At 43.4% G+C, this 16,213-nt stretch overlaps 1 protein-coding gene across 1 annotated transcript; it reads left to right on the top strand.

Moving 5' to 3' along the window:
* The first annotated feature begins 3,049 nt into the window (after positions 1 to 3,049).
* Positions 3,050 to 14,926, top strand: LOC133967907 (leucine-rich repeat-containing protein 52-like). The gene is made up of 2 exons (XM_062403609.1): positions 3,050 to 4,037; positions 11,550 to 14,926. Exons 1-2 carry the CDS (start codon positions 3,389 to 3,391, stop codon positions 11,891 to 11,893), a joined length of 993 nt encoding a protein of 330 aa, XP_062259593.1. The 5' UTR covers positions 3,050 to 3,388; the 3' UTR covers positions 11,894 to 14,926.
* Positions 14,927 to 16,213: the final 1,287 nt, after the last annotated feature.

Here is a 16,213-nt window from a genome sequence, read left to right as displayed (position 1 = left end):
AATGCTTAGAATTTTTTGTAACACCTTAGTCTGCAAATTGTATTGAAGTGCTGTGTTAGTATGACACTACAGAAATAAACTCACTGGACAATTCAGGCCACCAACAGCCAGGCAGAGGAGGAAGGCTGGGTACAGCTCCAGGCTAATGAGAGGTGATAACAGATTTTTATGACATTACTACATGAGCTTTAACCTCCTTTTCAAATGAAACAACTTCTGAGTCACAGTGTGCAAATCTTTGTTGCATTGTCCTGGTCGAAACTGACGTGTGTTGGTGTGCACGCTGGATACAGTTGAAAATCTTTCCGGATTCAGGATCATCGCTGTACATCTGAGGGTACTGTTAAGGCGAGGCAAGATTATTTGTACAGGCTGGCACCTTTCAACAAAACTAATCCACTGTTACACCACATTCCACGGGATACAACGAGACTCTGCCCACGTATGAAGCAACTTCTTCAAAGTAGAGACCTATGCTTAAGTGAGTGGTGATTTGATCGAAAATGTACATTATACTCTCCTATATGTATTTAAACAATCATAATTGTGCTCACCTCCACGTTGTACTTCTTGCAAGCTTTGCCAACTTTGTCAACCCCTGAGATCAGTCAGCGAGCACAATGCTCACTTATCACTTCCAGGGATGGCTCACACTTTGCTGTGTTTGCCATGTTGACTGTATTTAAAATCCCTGGTTGATATGTTGATACACTCCCAAAATATTCCAGTGGTAAGTTAGAGTGTGAAATAAACCCTCAAACCTCAGATGAGCCTGCAGGGAGAGAAATGCATACAAGTTCCGCCTCTCATAATCCAAAAGCTTTAATGCATTTATTTTTACAGTGTGTGCAAAATCGGCACAGGTTGATAAACCACAGACAAATTCTATTAAAACTGTAAAAGATGCAATGATAGCGGATGAAAAGATGGGGGTGGGGGGGGAAAGCCTTTTTGAAAGTGTCAGAACTGATAATAAAGCTTTTTATTAGACAATGAATTGTACAATAGTGACTTGAAAATGACTCAGTTATTCTATGTATAAACTATGTTACAATGTTATAAATTATTTTACATTGTAGTGGTTGATAAGAAGAGGAATTGTTAAAAGAATGCACATATTGAATTTGTAAAGAAAAATACTGTATATGCTTTTGGGTCAGTCCTAAACGAGGGACCCTGCATAAGTCTATTCACTCAGAACAATACCAGGTATTCGCCACTAGATGTCCTCATGAAGTCACGTACCATTCCCTGGCTTCAAACAGCTGTGTGGAACAACTCAGCCCCAGCATGTGTGAAAAAAACATGAGGTTATATATGCCTACAGGCCTCCTGCTCTGTTTTACACCAGGGAATAGCAAGTACAACTCCTAACCTCTTCATGTGGACGTCTGCGTGTGTGAGACAGTGTGAGAGTGGTCAGTGTGCAGCCGGTTGTCAACTCTCATCTGAGGGAGTCGATTTTTTTTCACGGACTGTCAGCGGCACATCTGTCCTCCTCCTCCTCCTCCTCCTCCTCCTCCTCCATCATGCCTAGTCTGATTCAGCACTTCAACACCTACACACAGAACCGAGAATAGACTCGGGACTCTCACTTAGACTGGAGAGGGGAGGAGAGAACAACTGCTGCCTGCGACTACCCTGTCCCATCTCATCTCGTCCCACCGTCTGCTGGCTGGATACTGGGCAGACTTCGGCTGGTTGCCAGTGGCAGATATGTCAGTCATTGTCGTGAACATCTCTCTGCACATATACGGCCTGAGCTGTGATGGGCTGATAGGGATCCCCCTCGCTCAGCACATTGTAATTATTGCTCCACTATCTTTTTACGAAAGCTTAAAACCCAATGTGATGTTATCTCACACAATCTCAGGTGTCAGGTGCACATGCTTCGTGTTACAGCTACACAAACGCACACACACACACACATACACAGGCACACACACACAGACACACACACACACACCTGAGGTAAAGACTGATTGAAGTGTATGCAATACACACGCATGTGCGCACACACTCACACCAGGCTCACACACATGAAAGGAAGAGTACTTATTCCTGCATTCTGCATACGATGGCCCTATCATATGTTGCACTATCTTGATGAGTACACACTCATTACCCTAATGCACTTCCTGTGGCCCAATACACTAAACTTAACGATCGCGACTGAATCACTAACCAAATTCACCCTAAAAACTTACCCTATTATAAACCTAATTCTAAACTTATCCCAATTCTAAATTTAAACTAATCCTAACCCTAAAAACAATTCTAACCCTCAAACACCCGATTGAAGGTGACACAGAAAGTGAGGACCTGTCAAAATGTCCTCACTTTCTAAAAATATCCACCAGTCCTATAGGCTAAAAAATGATCCTCACAAAGATTTCTTTACAAGTACACACACACACACACACACACACACACACACACACACACACACTTGTGTTTATGTTTGTAAATCTATCTTAGTGAGGACATTCCGCATACCCTATCCTTAACCGTCGGTACTAAATGCCTAACCCTTAGCAAAAACCTAACCCAATAACCCTAAAACCAAGTCTTAACCCTCAAATGGGTCCACAAGTGAGGACCGGACAAAATGTCCACACTGTCCCAGAATGTCCTCACTCTCTAAGTTGTATATAGGCTAAACTTTATACTCACAAAGATACCTGTAGTGCACACACGCACACACCGAGCTCATGTGGATGCACACACACACACACACACACACACACACACACCAGAGGCATGGGGGAGATGCCTGCAGCTGAAGCATTATAGGTCACCTTTATTCCAGCTGCTCTCCCGAATCAGGCTTTGCAGTGGCCTCAATATTTAATGTTTGTCTTCCATTACCTCTGCTCTATCCGTCCAAGGCGTCAGATCGCCCCACAGCGCCTAAACCCTCCGCGCCCCCCACCCCCCTCCGCCGCCGTGCACTTCAGCTCTCAGCCCCCCCCCCCCCCCCTCCCCTCCTCCCCCACCTTCTGGATTCAGTTTCGGAAAAGCGAGACATGCTGAAGGGAAGCGACTGACCGTGACCGTCGGCAGCAGCGCGGCGTGCGAGGACGCGGTGAGCTTGTACCCGGGTCTGTTCCGATGTCAGAAACTGGCTCAACCCGATGAGATTTGAAGCAGCATGACAAACAAGTGATTGTCAAGTTCCCAGACAGTGGATGCGCGCTCCGGACCCACGCGGGAGAAGGCAGGATGAACTGAGACATTACGCGCAAAGAGGGTGCCACGGGCAGGCGCGAAGGTTTGACCTCTGCGGGGATCATTTCTGTGATCAGTCATTTGGCGAGGATACATCAATGAAGAATGTGACTGCGCCGGATTCTCTCCGAACGGGCTGGATGAAGCCCTCGGCGGTGACATGCGTCTTGCCCCGCAGCCAAGCGCGCAACCCCTGCGGCTCCTAGTTCTGCTCCTCCTCGCCACGGGGGTGATCGCATCCCCGGTGATCTCCGCCGGCTGCCCGGACAGGTGCGTGTGTGACGACCAGCTGGTGGTTCAGTGCGCCGGGCAACATCTGACCACCTTCCCGGTCAACTTGCCGCTGGCCACGCGGCAGCTCATCATCTCCAACAACCGCATCGTGGAGCTGCCGCCGCTGTCGCTCAACTACCTCTCGGACCTGGTGTACCTGGACTGCAGCAACAACTCCCTGACCGAGATCTCAGAGTCCACGTTCGGGAACCTACGCAAGCTGGCCTACCTGGACCTCTCCTTTAACACCCTGACCCGGATCGAGGACCGGACCTTCGGGCCCTTGGCGAGTCTGGTGATGCTGAGGATGACGGACAACCCGGGGCTCTCGGAGATCCACCCGGACACCTTTTCGGAGAACGCAGTGCTGCAGGTTCTGGACGTGAGCAGGAACAATCTGACGGTGCTCAACATCACCTCCCTGATCGCTCTGCCCTCCCTGCGCTCCGTGGGACTCAGCGGGAACCCGTGGAGCTGCGAGTGCGACAACGAGGACCTGTGTCTGTGGGTCCACCTGGAGGGCTTCAAGTTCCAAGGTCCTATCAATGATTTATTCTGTTTCATTCTTATATGATACACGGTGCTGCACAGTATCACGAACCTTCACTGTTGGGTTTCCCTTGGCCTAGAGTGGATTCGTCCCACATGGACTCCTGTGCTCTAGTTATTAATTATTAGATAACCTGTTATGTAAACTATTGGTCTTTTTCTGGCTCAATAACTGTATCCACGAAGAGATGCAAATGTGTCTTTTCATTTTATATTTAAAATTGTTACGAAAGAGAAGCAGATAACTAAGAGAAGAGATAAACTATTGGTGTGCCAAAATTAAAGATGAAAATATGCTGTAGTTTATATAGCAGTTAATACATTAATACATGTTTCAGTGAGTGGGTTAACCTGCTACTGGGCATCTGGACAAAAAGTAGCCATTGATTTGAATTGTTTATATTTAGATATAAAGTTGTAAAACTGAATATTGCCACAGGGCCATCAAGATTACAACAGACCGTCTCAAGCTTTATCACGTCAACTGATGGGCCTAGAGTGCTCTATACTGCCAGACTCCTTTTCAATAACATTATCCCCACAATCATCCCTTCAGAGATCTTGCTGTATTTCCATTAAAAGGCCCCTCGTCATGCCACCTTTGCTTGTTTATCTTTAAAAGAAACTTGCCAGCATTCTATAACCTCGTGTGTGATGTCACGTTGCACGGTGGCTTCCCCTCATGTCAGAGGCGTGACATGCAGCACAACAGCGTGGGCATCTCTCACGCCGTTCCAGCCGCACACAGCCGCTCGTTCCCCTCTGTGGCCACATCTGCTGCCAGCATCAAAGTGGAACTCACGTTTGCACCTTTTCTACAAGGCAGTGACGCAGAATAAAAGCAGAGCACATGCATCTTGAACAGGCTGTGTGCAAAAAGAGCTGCTTGAACCAGAGCTTCTGGGTTCACTGTGGCCCGCTTTTCCTCACTGGTTATACAGCTTATATCAGTCAATATGATTTCTTAAATTCCAACCTGGTAACCATAACCCTATGGTTATCAATGGTTTATGAAATATGCAAAGACCATTTATAAAACAAGTCATTATTAAAGGATGCATTATTCAATCTGCAGTAAAACAAAAGGGAGGAATTCAAAATAACTGCTTGTAAAACATGTTTGCTTCTATCAAAGCAGCACTAATATTCTCCAGAGCCCTTCGAGGAAGGAGTGACTCCACGCTCGCTCATGTTGAACCATGTCACGTCAACATGTCACAGCAAAACGCTCTGTCACGTCGTCACCCCTGAGCACACACCACCATCACAACCGCCATCATACCTCGTCACCCGCAACTGCATCATTGTCAATGGTAAGACACAGTGTGTCTCATATGCTAAATATACAGGCCCGGCTTTACCCAAGTCTAAGTTCGACCCTCTCTCGGCTTTCAGTGGGACGAGGCGCAGGTGACGACAGTGGAGCGTGACAGCATTCAGACTATCAAATAACAAAGCTGCCTGAAAGGAGATGGGAGACTGGGAGCCGTCTGATTTCTTCTCTAGCAGCCGTGGTCATTAATTCAGCCCCGAACGCTCGCGGCAGTTTGGGAGGAAAACAGCGAGTCGTTTATCCCAGAAATGACTTATCGATCTATTTAGCGAGTGGGATAGTTCCCTGCAGGTGTGTGATAAATAGATAACGGTTGCACCATCAAGTATCGACCGCTCTTTTCGTTTTATTTCGGTCAAACTGATACTGATAGAAGTGTTTGATATTCCATCATACTTTTAGTGTGGATGTGTCACTATGCAAAAGGGCAGCAGCTATTTATAGTGCGTCTTAGTGAGCAAGAAGCCAGTCATCATTCGAACACTATTGCTGTTGAATGCACACCACTCATAGTAAAAAGGCATCCCCTGCTTCTCTCTCCTATGCACAAACACACACCCACACAAACACCCACACACACACACACACAAACAGGCACACACACACACACACACACACACACACACACACACACACACAGACGCACGGACACACAGCGGTTCACCATGGTACCTGTGAGGCTTAGTTCAAGTCCAAATTGAAAGAGCAAGAGCTGTCCTATTTTCTTGCCGCTCATTGCCTTTTGTTTATCTTAATTTTGAGTGGTGCCTCTTCCAGTGACAGCTGCCAGCATGGGAGAAGGCGGACACACATTCACACACACGCATTGTCACACACATTCTCCATCTCTGCTATGTACACACATTGTCTGTCCATCTTTTTTCCAGCAGCCAACAACAATTTATCGCCTAAATTGAGCCCCATGTGTCTTTAAACATGTGCTGTCACATGCATACAAAATCCCAAATATCCATTTACGCATGTAAACACACACAGAACTGACTTTTGGTGCTTTAGGTGGAGGAGACAGAAGGTTAACATTCTCGAGGCGAGTGTGTTTCGGCTCCAAACTCTGCCTCCACAGCCTTGTTATCTCTCGACTCGGTCTCACCTGGCTCATACAACACGAGCCGCCTGTCTACTTGGTTTAGGAAACGCGTCTACAGCCAGCGCGTGAGCGAGCGCGAGGGAGAGAAAGCTTCAGGAAGGAACCAACAGATTCTCCTCTGTCTCGCCTTACTGGCTGGATTAGCACACGCTCAGCTGTTATATAAGGAGAGTGTCTAGAAATAGAGCAGAGAGAGTGGATGGGGGAAGGAAAGAGGGAAAGCCCTCTTCTTTGATGCCAGTCTCTTGAGGGTGGAGGAGGATGAGCGGTGGGGGTGAAGCCAGAAGGGTTTCCTTCCTGGCTGTCAGGCACAAACACTTGCATGGGTATACACGCACGCATACCCACACACACACACACACACACACATGCTGCAAGGGCACAGATAATAGATGGGAAAGTTGATTCTTGTGGAGAGGGTTTGTGCATACATATGAGATAAGAGAGTGTGTGTTTCTGCATGGATGGACATGTTTGTTTGTGACTAACTGCATTTTGTGTGAGCGGTGCACAGGATCAGAGCAGACATTGAATTATCTGCGGTAGATGGAGCTTAGAGAAGCCGACTGTCTTTGTGTTCTTCAGATCTCTGAGCCCAAAACATTAGGAAAACAACAGTTTCAGCCATCCTGTAGATGTTCTAATAAATGAAAGTGATTGAAGGATACCACACCTCTCTATCACCCTCTGTCATTTCACACTTCCCACCCATCTGAGTCAGTCACAACACCACGTGGTACCATTGGGAGGGCATCAAAACTAGATTGGAATCGCTAGCAGGAATTATAATAGGAAAAAGTAATGAATGACTGCATATTCTTAAGAGTGGATGTGAAGGATGTTTTAAATAGGCTACCTAGCCAAACAATTATTAAGCATCTAAGCATCTAAAATCAATGAATAAACAGGTAAAACAATAAGGTTGCTTAGTCTGGAATCTGAAGGTGGTATGTCCCATCAGTACTTGTGTACCTCTAATCTGTACACAGATGTTCCTGTTCACTATCCCAGCCACTTGGTATTGCCTCTCAATGTGGCCTGTCCCAGCCTGCATCCTAAACCCTGCTACTATGTGCTGGGCTGTCTCTATGTGCCGTACTGTCACCAGGGCGTCTTTGCAAAGCCTGTCCATTACGTCATGTCTGCTGTGGCTGACCCTAGCCTCTATGGATCTTGTGCTTTGGGCCTGTTCTTGTGCCACTGGTAGGATCTCTTGATATCAGCCACTTCGCGGGGGTACGTGCCGTGCAGGGGCTTGTCCTTCGATGATGTTTCATCTTCCTCTTCCTATTCATCATCATCATCATTATGTTTCTACAGACGAGGTATTTACTTAGCAGCTCGTCACTTGGGGCTATCTTCCTCATGTAGTCCTGGATTTTGTCAGGCGTGTTGGTTTATCCTAAATATGAGAAGATGAGCCGAACTCGGTTTGTTCAATCAAGTATTTATTTAGAAAGCAATGAAAGGTGTCAATCAGCAAAGCAATGGGCATCCAACAAGTCGCATCAGAACACGAGACCCATCAGAACGCATCAAACAGCCGGCGCCTGTCTAATTTATAACAGCAGATCTTGGTTCTTCCTCCTCGAAAGTGCGCAGGCGTAGGCCATCCTCTTGGTATTGGACTACAGAAGTGACAAGGAGCCACTCCCAAGGCCTTGACACAGCTGATGGCATGTGGGCCAATAGTGTTGACAATTGGAGAAAAGATTATTGTGTTCTTGCTATATCAAAACAATATTCTGTTTGTACAGACATTAAAAACAATTTAAACAAAACAACGAAACACATTCTAATTACAGAATACAGATTACACACTAGGAAGGAAAAGGTTATTTATTTAGCACAGAGGTATCTCCAAAGAATACACATCTGAGTCTGCCAAGCTGACCCCACATGTTTTCAGTCTTAAACACACAGGAACACATCTTAATAATATTTCAATCTTATAACTGCATGAAACTTAACTAAATATAAAATCTCCCATCACACCTCTCTCTCTATATATATATATATCTATATAACAACAATCTTAGTCTGAATATATATATATGTATATATAGAGGCAATTCAAATGTATATATAGTGGCTCCTCTTACAATAGCATGTCATCAAGAGCCTGGTCAAACACACATAAAGTCAGTTACCATAGGTCAGATCATTACAGGCACAACAGCAAAGTATAGTCCAAAACAAATGCTGGTAGACCTACTGTTCATACATGGATAGATAGCACATTGGGCTAACTGTAACGAAGAGACAATGAAAAGAGTCACACATAACATGTCAGATCATCCAGTTCTTCATTGAATATATTAGGTGGAGTGATTTAAGGTAAAATATATACCTACACTCACATTGGACTAGAATTTGGTTTATATTACCCCTAAGATGGTTGGGTAACATAATGCCAACTCTGCTGAGTGCTGTCTGCCAAGTGTCTAGCGACAGCTTGTTGAGGTTGAGCCAGGTGGATGGCTCCTTTATGTTTGTTAATCGTACATTTTAGTTGTCTCTTTGTTTTTTCGGCATGTTCGATATCACACTTGGTGCATGATAGGCAGCATTACTGGAGCTACATAGAGGTGCAAGTCATAGAAAGTTGAAACAGATTGCAAAAGAACAGTCGAGAAATTAACTCCAACAATAAAATGCAGTCATATGAAAGGTATCACAGAAGTTGTTATTGTCCACTTTAAAGTCAACTCACATCAGCATTTGGAACAATATGATGGTGTTGTTGAATGGGGTACTTGGTTCATCTGATAGAGAAGTGTACATAAGACAACAAAGTTTAGTAACCCCGGATTTAGATGACATAGATGTCTATAGTAAACTGCATTATACAGTAAGTATAATAACAGTGTGTCGATCCACGTTTCCCTTAAATATCAGGCTGCAGAGACGCAAAGCAGCAAACATTTACATGCAAACTCTACAATATATAAGCCAGCAAAATGAGAGAGTGGATTTTTAAAGCTGTTTAGAGACAGGGTTATGGAAAACTGTTCCCTGTGCAGGAACTTCCAAGTCTTTTCATCTCTCCCTGCGGGAATTCCCCTCAGCACAAAAGCTCTGGAAACAGAGACGCCAATTAAAAACAGCGGCCTCGTGGAGACGGCAGCATTCCGTTCCGTCGCACACACTTTCTGCTCTGAGTAACAAAAGGCTTTCGGATTATTTCCTGAAAAATGCATCTCTCGTCAGCCGCTGCCGAGCTCAACGTCAACAATGTGGCGCGGTTAATATTGAGTGAAGGGCCTTTGAAACTGGATCCAAACTGTAGTTTTGTGAGAGCTAGGAGGCGTGGGATTTGTTTTTTTTTCTGACATTTTTGTTAGGATTTGTGGATTTCAGCAAGGTCTTATTCGTTGTCGTACCCGGCGCCTGATGATGAGAAACCCTATTATCAGTGGTTTCAGGCAGACGCAAAGGCCCAAGTCCCTCTCTAATCCTGTGGGGGAGAAAAGAGTTTGAATAATTCATCCATGATTCTTTTTTTTTTTTTAATGCTGCATCAAACTCAAGGCTGTCGTACATGGGAGGCTCCCAAAGCCCCCAGTTTTCTGATAAGGAGAGCAACATTGTTATGCAAGTGCCGTTTGAACTCCAATGTGTCATGGACCTCTTCAGCTCAGTTTGCAGCAGATGTGCCATTTACAAATGTTATGTAAAGTGATGTGTCGTAATGTGTTCATGAATGATTTAACAGGCTGCTGTGATTAATGCCATATGTAGAATAATTTTTCCTGCTGAGTTATCTGCTGAGTTATTTGTGCATTTGTTGTTGTGGCTCTCACAACATCAAAGAATCCTTTAAAACATATGCTGATTGTCAAGGCGGTGAATATTTATACTGTTAGAAATGTCTCTTGGAATTTGCAGAGAAGGTCAGCAGTTAAGTTCACTTACAAGGGCCAGGAAATATGATGTTTTGGGGTGTAAAACTCAGTTAACAATAGCTAAGGACATTTTCTTTCTTAACTTTAACTTCGATTGTTACTCGTTTTGTCAATTTGTTTTATTTTATAGAAAAACATTTGACTTATCTCTGCCAAACATGTTGTGTTTTCATTAGAATTTGTATGTTAATGCAGGATAACGGAATCAAGTACTCAATGGATTTCCATTAAACATTTTGGACGGATGTGTTATGAGTTGGTTACATCTCATTAAATTGTGGTGCAGATCTGAGGAAGGATTTTTTTTTTTAAACTCTCTTTAACATTGTTGTATTTTATCAGGCGTGTTTAGGGAACTGGTATTTAGGAGTGTGTGTATAATTGATATAGTGCTTCATAAGGCTTCATAAAGGGACTGCTTGGTCTTGGCGGACGTATGCACTCTACTGAATAACATTCTAGTGCACGTGTATCCTTCTTTGACCAACTGTAATGTAGCTTTACTAACTGTTAGTAAAGGAATTAGCATGTGTGTTCAGGATGTCCCTGTCCTGGATTGACGATATGAAAACACACACACACACACCCTGCACATTCAGTCCAGAACAGCATGAGTTGTCTGAATGATACCACTCCGGAAAAGCTGACCACTTATCAACACCAAGCAATTCACTTCAATTCAAACAACTTTATTAATCCCATGGGGACAATCAATCATTTGGAATTTGGAACTGCTTGTTTGAAAACATACTCAGACAGGTACAATATACGAGGGAGCTAAATGACAGAGATGAAAAATAAATATTGAATAAATATAAAAGTTAAAAAAGTTAAAAAAAAATTGCAGGAGGGATTTGTGGTACAAACAGATTACATAACAACATCCTGATTGCAAAAAGTAAAACTCACTGGTTAGAACCTTTTCAGGAGACGATATATACTCTGTGCTTTCCAGAGTGTTGTTGGTAACAAAAGAACTGAAATCTTCTAAACGTCTGTGATCTCAGAACAGATTTTTTAAATAGTGTTCAGGCTGATTGCTACGATTTGTTGAAAAATATAAATTAGATACCGAGTGCTATGAATTATGAATTAGGTCCTGATCCTTTGACTAATGCTCTTCATTCTCTCTCGCTGTGCGTCTGTGTCACAGATGAGGGCCAGAGCGTGTGCGGCTCACCTGCCGACATGCAGGGCCGTCGACTGGGTGACGTGGGCATCCAGCTGCGGACGTTATGTCACCAGACTCTGGGCTCCTGGGACTACATTTTCTTTATCGCCATCGGCTTCGTCATCTTTGCTGCCGGCACCGTGTCGGCCTGGGTGATGGGCGTCATAATGGTGCTCTACGAGCGCTACATCAAGAAAAAAGATGAGCGGCTCGAAGTGGACGATGACGAGGAGGAGGAGGAAGAAGAAACCAATGAGACGGGCCACACCTCGCGGGCCAGGAGTGACCATGGCAACGGGAATTTAAAAACCTTGCACAATGTTTAAAAGATGACGCCATGGAAACCCACAGTGCCTCCTGTCAACTTCCAGGACAGTCTGTGAAGTCCAATTAAAGCCCAGAGTCTGTTTAACAGGCTCCGCTCTGAGAGAGAGAGAGAGGACTCGACAGATAGAGGGAATGTCATTCTGCTCATCTGTAGTGGGCTTTCAGGTGATGTAACACACTCTGGCTGCCATAATGGAGGTCTGTGAAACATTTGAGTGGGAAGTGGTCATCCCTGCAGAAAGAAACCAGTAAAGGTGGTTATCAATGTTCTGAAATAACAGGATGGTTTAACATGAGATATTTTGAAAAAAAATGCTCATTTTGGTGGTCTCATCTCCCACCGTAAGAAAATATTTTGACATTTGCAAACTTAGTTTTCTTGTCAAGAGTACAATAACAAGACAAAAACTAGACAAAAAAATATTGATCAATACAATTTTATTTGTAGAGCACATATTCACAAATCACAATTTGCCTCAAAGGAGCAACATCCTCTGATCCCTCATCAAGAGGTTTCTACAATGTAGAAAATGTAGAAACCCAGAGAGAGTCACATGTGAGGGATCCCTCTCCCAGGACAGAGTGAAGCGCAGTAGAGGAGGAAAGAGAAGCATGTGACATGTCCCCAGACAATCTAGGCAGATAGCAACAGAATTAAGATCGAGATCAATCTGTCGAGACAAAAAACATGAAGCGGCAACTGTCACTCAGCTTACACTGGAAAATAAAACAGTTTACCAACTTAAAAACTGAAATGAATCATTTATGCTGTAATTTGTTAATTCAAATTTGTACCAACTTTATTAATTTGTGTGTCACCAGTTGAAGTAATTTCTTATACGCTGGTCCAACAGTCTGTTTTTCAGTGTAATGTAAAGTGTGGAAAATAGGCAGGAACAACCAGCCTGGCTCTGGGCTGAGGTAACACAATCCTCCTGCCAGCTGTTTCTCCACATTTCCAGCTTCTGCGTGACACCATGTAAAGTTCACTAGCGGAAGCTTAACAGACAAATATGAGACTGGTGTCATTCTCCTCGTCTGACGCTTTGCAGGAAGAAATAAATAGGAGCAGTTTCCAAAATGTCAAACTTTTTTCTTTAACCGCCATGTGGGTCCAGCCAAGAGCAGCACAGGAACAGCAGGGCTCAGACCACCACCCACATAGACTGGTGTGAACTGTGTGTTTTTCCAAAAGATTTTGCCAAAAGGAAAAGATCTAATTACTCTGCACAAGAAACCATTGTTACTTTAAGTGACCATTGGGCCCTTTCCTAAAATTATAGGTCAGGAAAGACTGGAGTTAGCTATTTCCCTCCATATATGTAAGGCCTATGTGGAAAATTCGGTGTTATCCAATTTCATAAATATTTTGATCTAAAAATATTACAAATTGTATGCTAATTAATCAAAATCAAGTGTATTTCTTGAGCCCACTTATGAACAATGTTTTCACACAAAAGGGTTCAACCCCAGACCTCCATGATGGCACCAAGCATGGTAAGAGAATTGTGACGCAGCTTCACAACATCTTTGTTAACCTTAAAGTGTTGTTGTTATACTACTCATTTGTATGAAGGTGTGGGTTAAATGCATTAATATAATCCATTTACGTCCCTGTAGATGAGCCGAAGTCAGAGTGTGTGGCTGAGCTTTTGCCGACACCAGTGGGACAATCTGTGCTCCGACATGTGTGTGCGGTTTTGTGGTGACGGTTCAACCTCCCCTCAGTTACTCTCTCACGAAACTGCAGTCCAGGTGTACGTGCTGAGGGACCACAGTATTTACCAAGTGGAGAGCCAACTCGTGCCATCTGCTGAGGTCTGCTATAGCAGCGGGCTCCATGCTGGATGGCAAGTTATCGGGACTGTGCGATGATTGATTTAGGCCTCTCCTGTCTCTGTGCTGGGTTGCTAGTTTGAGTGCAGTGCCCCGTCCGTCTGTGTCTGCATGCACTGTTGATGCACCGAAAAGCCTTATGAGATGTGTATAAACTGTGAGACCGACCCGTTCATGTAAGTAGATAAAGAAAAGGAATATATGGCAATATACAAAAGATCTATAAATGTATCATTTTTGTATTTTTGGAACAAATATGAAAAATGTTCAGTAAATCCCGGTTTTATTCATTCGTTCATTTGATTTACAAAGATTTACAGCAATAAGACAGTTCAGGAAGGAATTTGTTCGTTGAATAGCTCAAATAACCAAATTTCACACACACACACACACTCCTCAAAATCTCTGCATTATATCTTGAGAAATTAACCGAAGTGGAAAATCCAGTTTTGTTTAATCGTCCTAAAGACAGTGATGAAAACATAACCCTCTTGGTGGAGGTGAATATCATTCAGCTGTGATATCAGCCCCTGCTGTGTGTGTGAGTTTTTTTTGTTTTTGTTCGGATGTACCACTTCACTGACCATGACACTGACTGTTATGAACTGAAAATGTTTTCAGGAAAGAAACAAAACTATTGTTGGATAAGGGAAGTCCAAAGGTGGCTACACTTAAATGCTATCGCGTGTGTGTCTGTGCGCATGTCTGTGCGCAATTGGTTGTGTATAGGGTACAGAATAATTTACTTGATTTGAGAACACAGAAGAACCTTTTGGGGACCTGAGAACGAGGGCATTCTCTTAAAATGTTGTGCCAGCAGTTTTTCCCCTCCTTTTGTGCTGTGCATATTTGACTTGACACAAGTTTTACTTTGAAACTGTTTGCATTGTAAAGCTTGGATGTATGTTTGTCCCAGTTATTTTTGAAACTGTGCCCGACAAGGAGAACGGACCTGTTCCACCGAGGACATTTGGACAAGTTGCAGTTAGACAAGCACAGGTGTAAATAATGGATTTGAGTGTGTCTGAGATCCATGTACCTGCTTCACTTTCAGAGTCCCAGTGTTGTGCATGCATGGGACACACAAAGACTGGAGGCATTAATCACTTCTTTTTGTAAAACATGTGCAGGCAACAAGAAGCTCTTATACTGGTATTATGTGACTTTTACCTATTAAACTTTTGGACTGTAGTTAACAGGCTGTGAGGCTGTAACTGTGTCATAATGCAATTGTGAGGATATTGATTATTAGCATGTAAAATAATTTTTTTGTGCGATGAGAAGGTGGTGAAGTTTCCACACCATCTGCTATTTGTACTGTTCTGTCATCTGAAAGCTAATGACCAACCTTTTTTTTCACATGCTCTCTGGCACTCACATGTGAATATTATTAAGATTTGGCCAAAATTAACTAAATGCATAAAAAACTCACCTTTTTACAGCAGAATATAAATATATATATATATATAAGTGTAATTAATAACATAAATGATTTAATATATCTAATAAATACAAGCTCAGAAACACAGCTTACTTAATTAATTTAAAGTTAATTTATAGTTATACTATGGGAATTAATCTTACTTTTCGTGCCAGCATGATAGGTCTAAATTTATCTTTTACTCCACTGATATAAGATACTAAGGACTGAATATGGTGTGTGTGATTATACATTGTTGCCTGCATTCCATTATTATATAAGGCAGTGATCCAATTTCAAAGCAGAACTATGCTTGTGCCGAGCTAAGCATACTCACTGGCATAGCACACATAGCTGGATGCTAAAAGTGTCAATCAAAAATAATGACCCATACTGTACCTGTCAGTCTCCCACAAGCTGTTACAGTCTGCTGAGCACTACAGCTAGTGGTTTACGCTTATGTGTCTGGGTGTTATTTCTGCATGGGCGGCTGCAGTACATACAAAATGCAAAAACAAATATGAATATCTATTGACGTCAGTGTGCTTAACCCTTATATCTACATGCGGTGCATTTCTATGGCAGATCTCAGCTGTGACAGTGTACTACAGTACATTCTGCTGTAAGCACACCGAAAAGGCCATGCCATGCCGGAGGCAAGGGTGCAGGGTGTGGCCTGGAAATAGGATAGCAGGCGGATCTAATTCATGCTAGCGCAGTGAGACAGATGGAATGACAAGGGATACCCACAAGTCTCTGTTTCATAATAAAAATTGGCTTAGTTGCAGTTCTCATGCACCTCTCACAACTCTGTATTGACAGCTCTGGCAAACCATGCAGCCTCTGTATGACTGAATATGCTTTTAACAGTATATAATGAACTAACTGGATGAATTTCAATGTTCTGCGCTTTTTACTCCCCCACATGTCAAAATCACCCTGTATGGAGGCACATGTATGAAATGTGCTCGGTGCACAGAGACAAAGACATCAGTTCTGCCTCCAGAGCCGACTCCAACACATATCGCCTCTCAGTACAATGTACTGTGTGAAGTCTTTGGGA

Source organism: Platichthys flesus, chromosome 14 (assembly GCF_949316205.1).
Source record: "Platichthys flesus chromosome 14, fPlaFle2.1, whole genome shotgun sequence".
NCBI classification, from domain to species: Eukaryota; Metazoa; Chordata; class Actinopteri; order Pleuronectiformes; family Pleuronectidae; genus Platichthys; species Platichthys flesus.
This window is presented reverse-complemented; position numbering and strand designations above follow the sequence as displayed.

Bases quoted from the DNA above. Each gene is read 5' to 3' on its own strand.
- LOC133967907 (XM_062403609.1), top strand. From the start codon at position 3,389: ATGCGTCTTGCCCCGCAGCCAAGCGCGCAACCCCTGCGGCTCCTAGTT. The intron at 4,038-11,549 runs GTCCTATCAATG...TCTGTGTCACAG, and splicing joins GGAGGGCTTCAAGTTCCAAG to ATGAGGGCCAGAGCGTGTGC.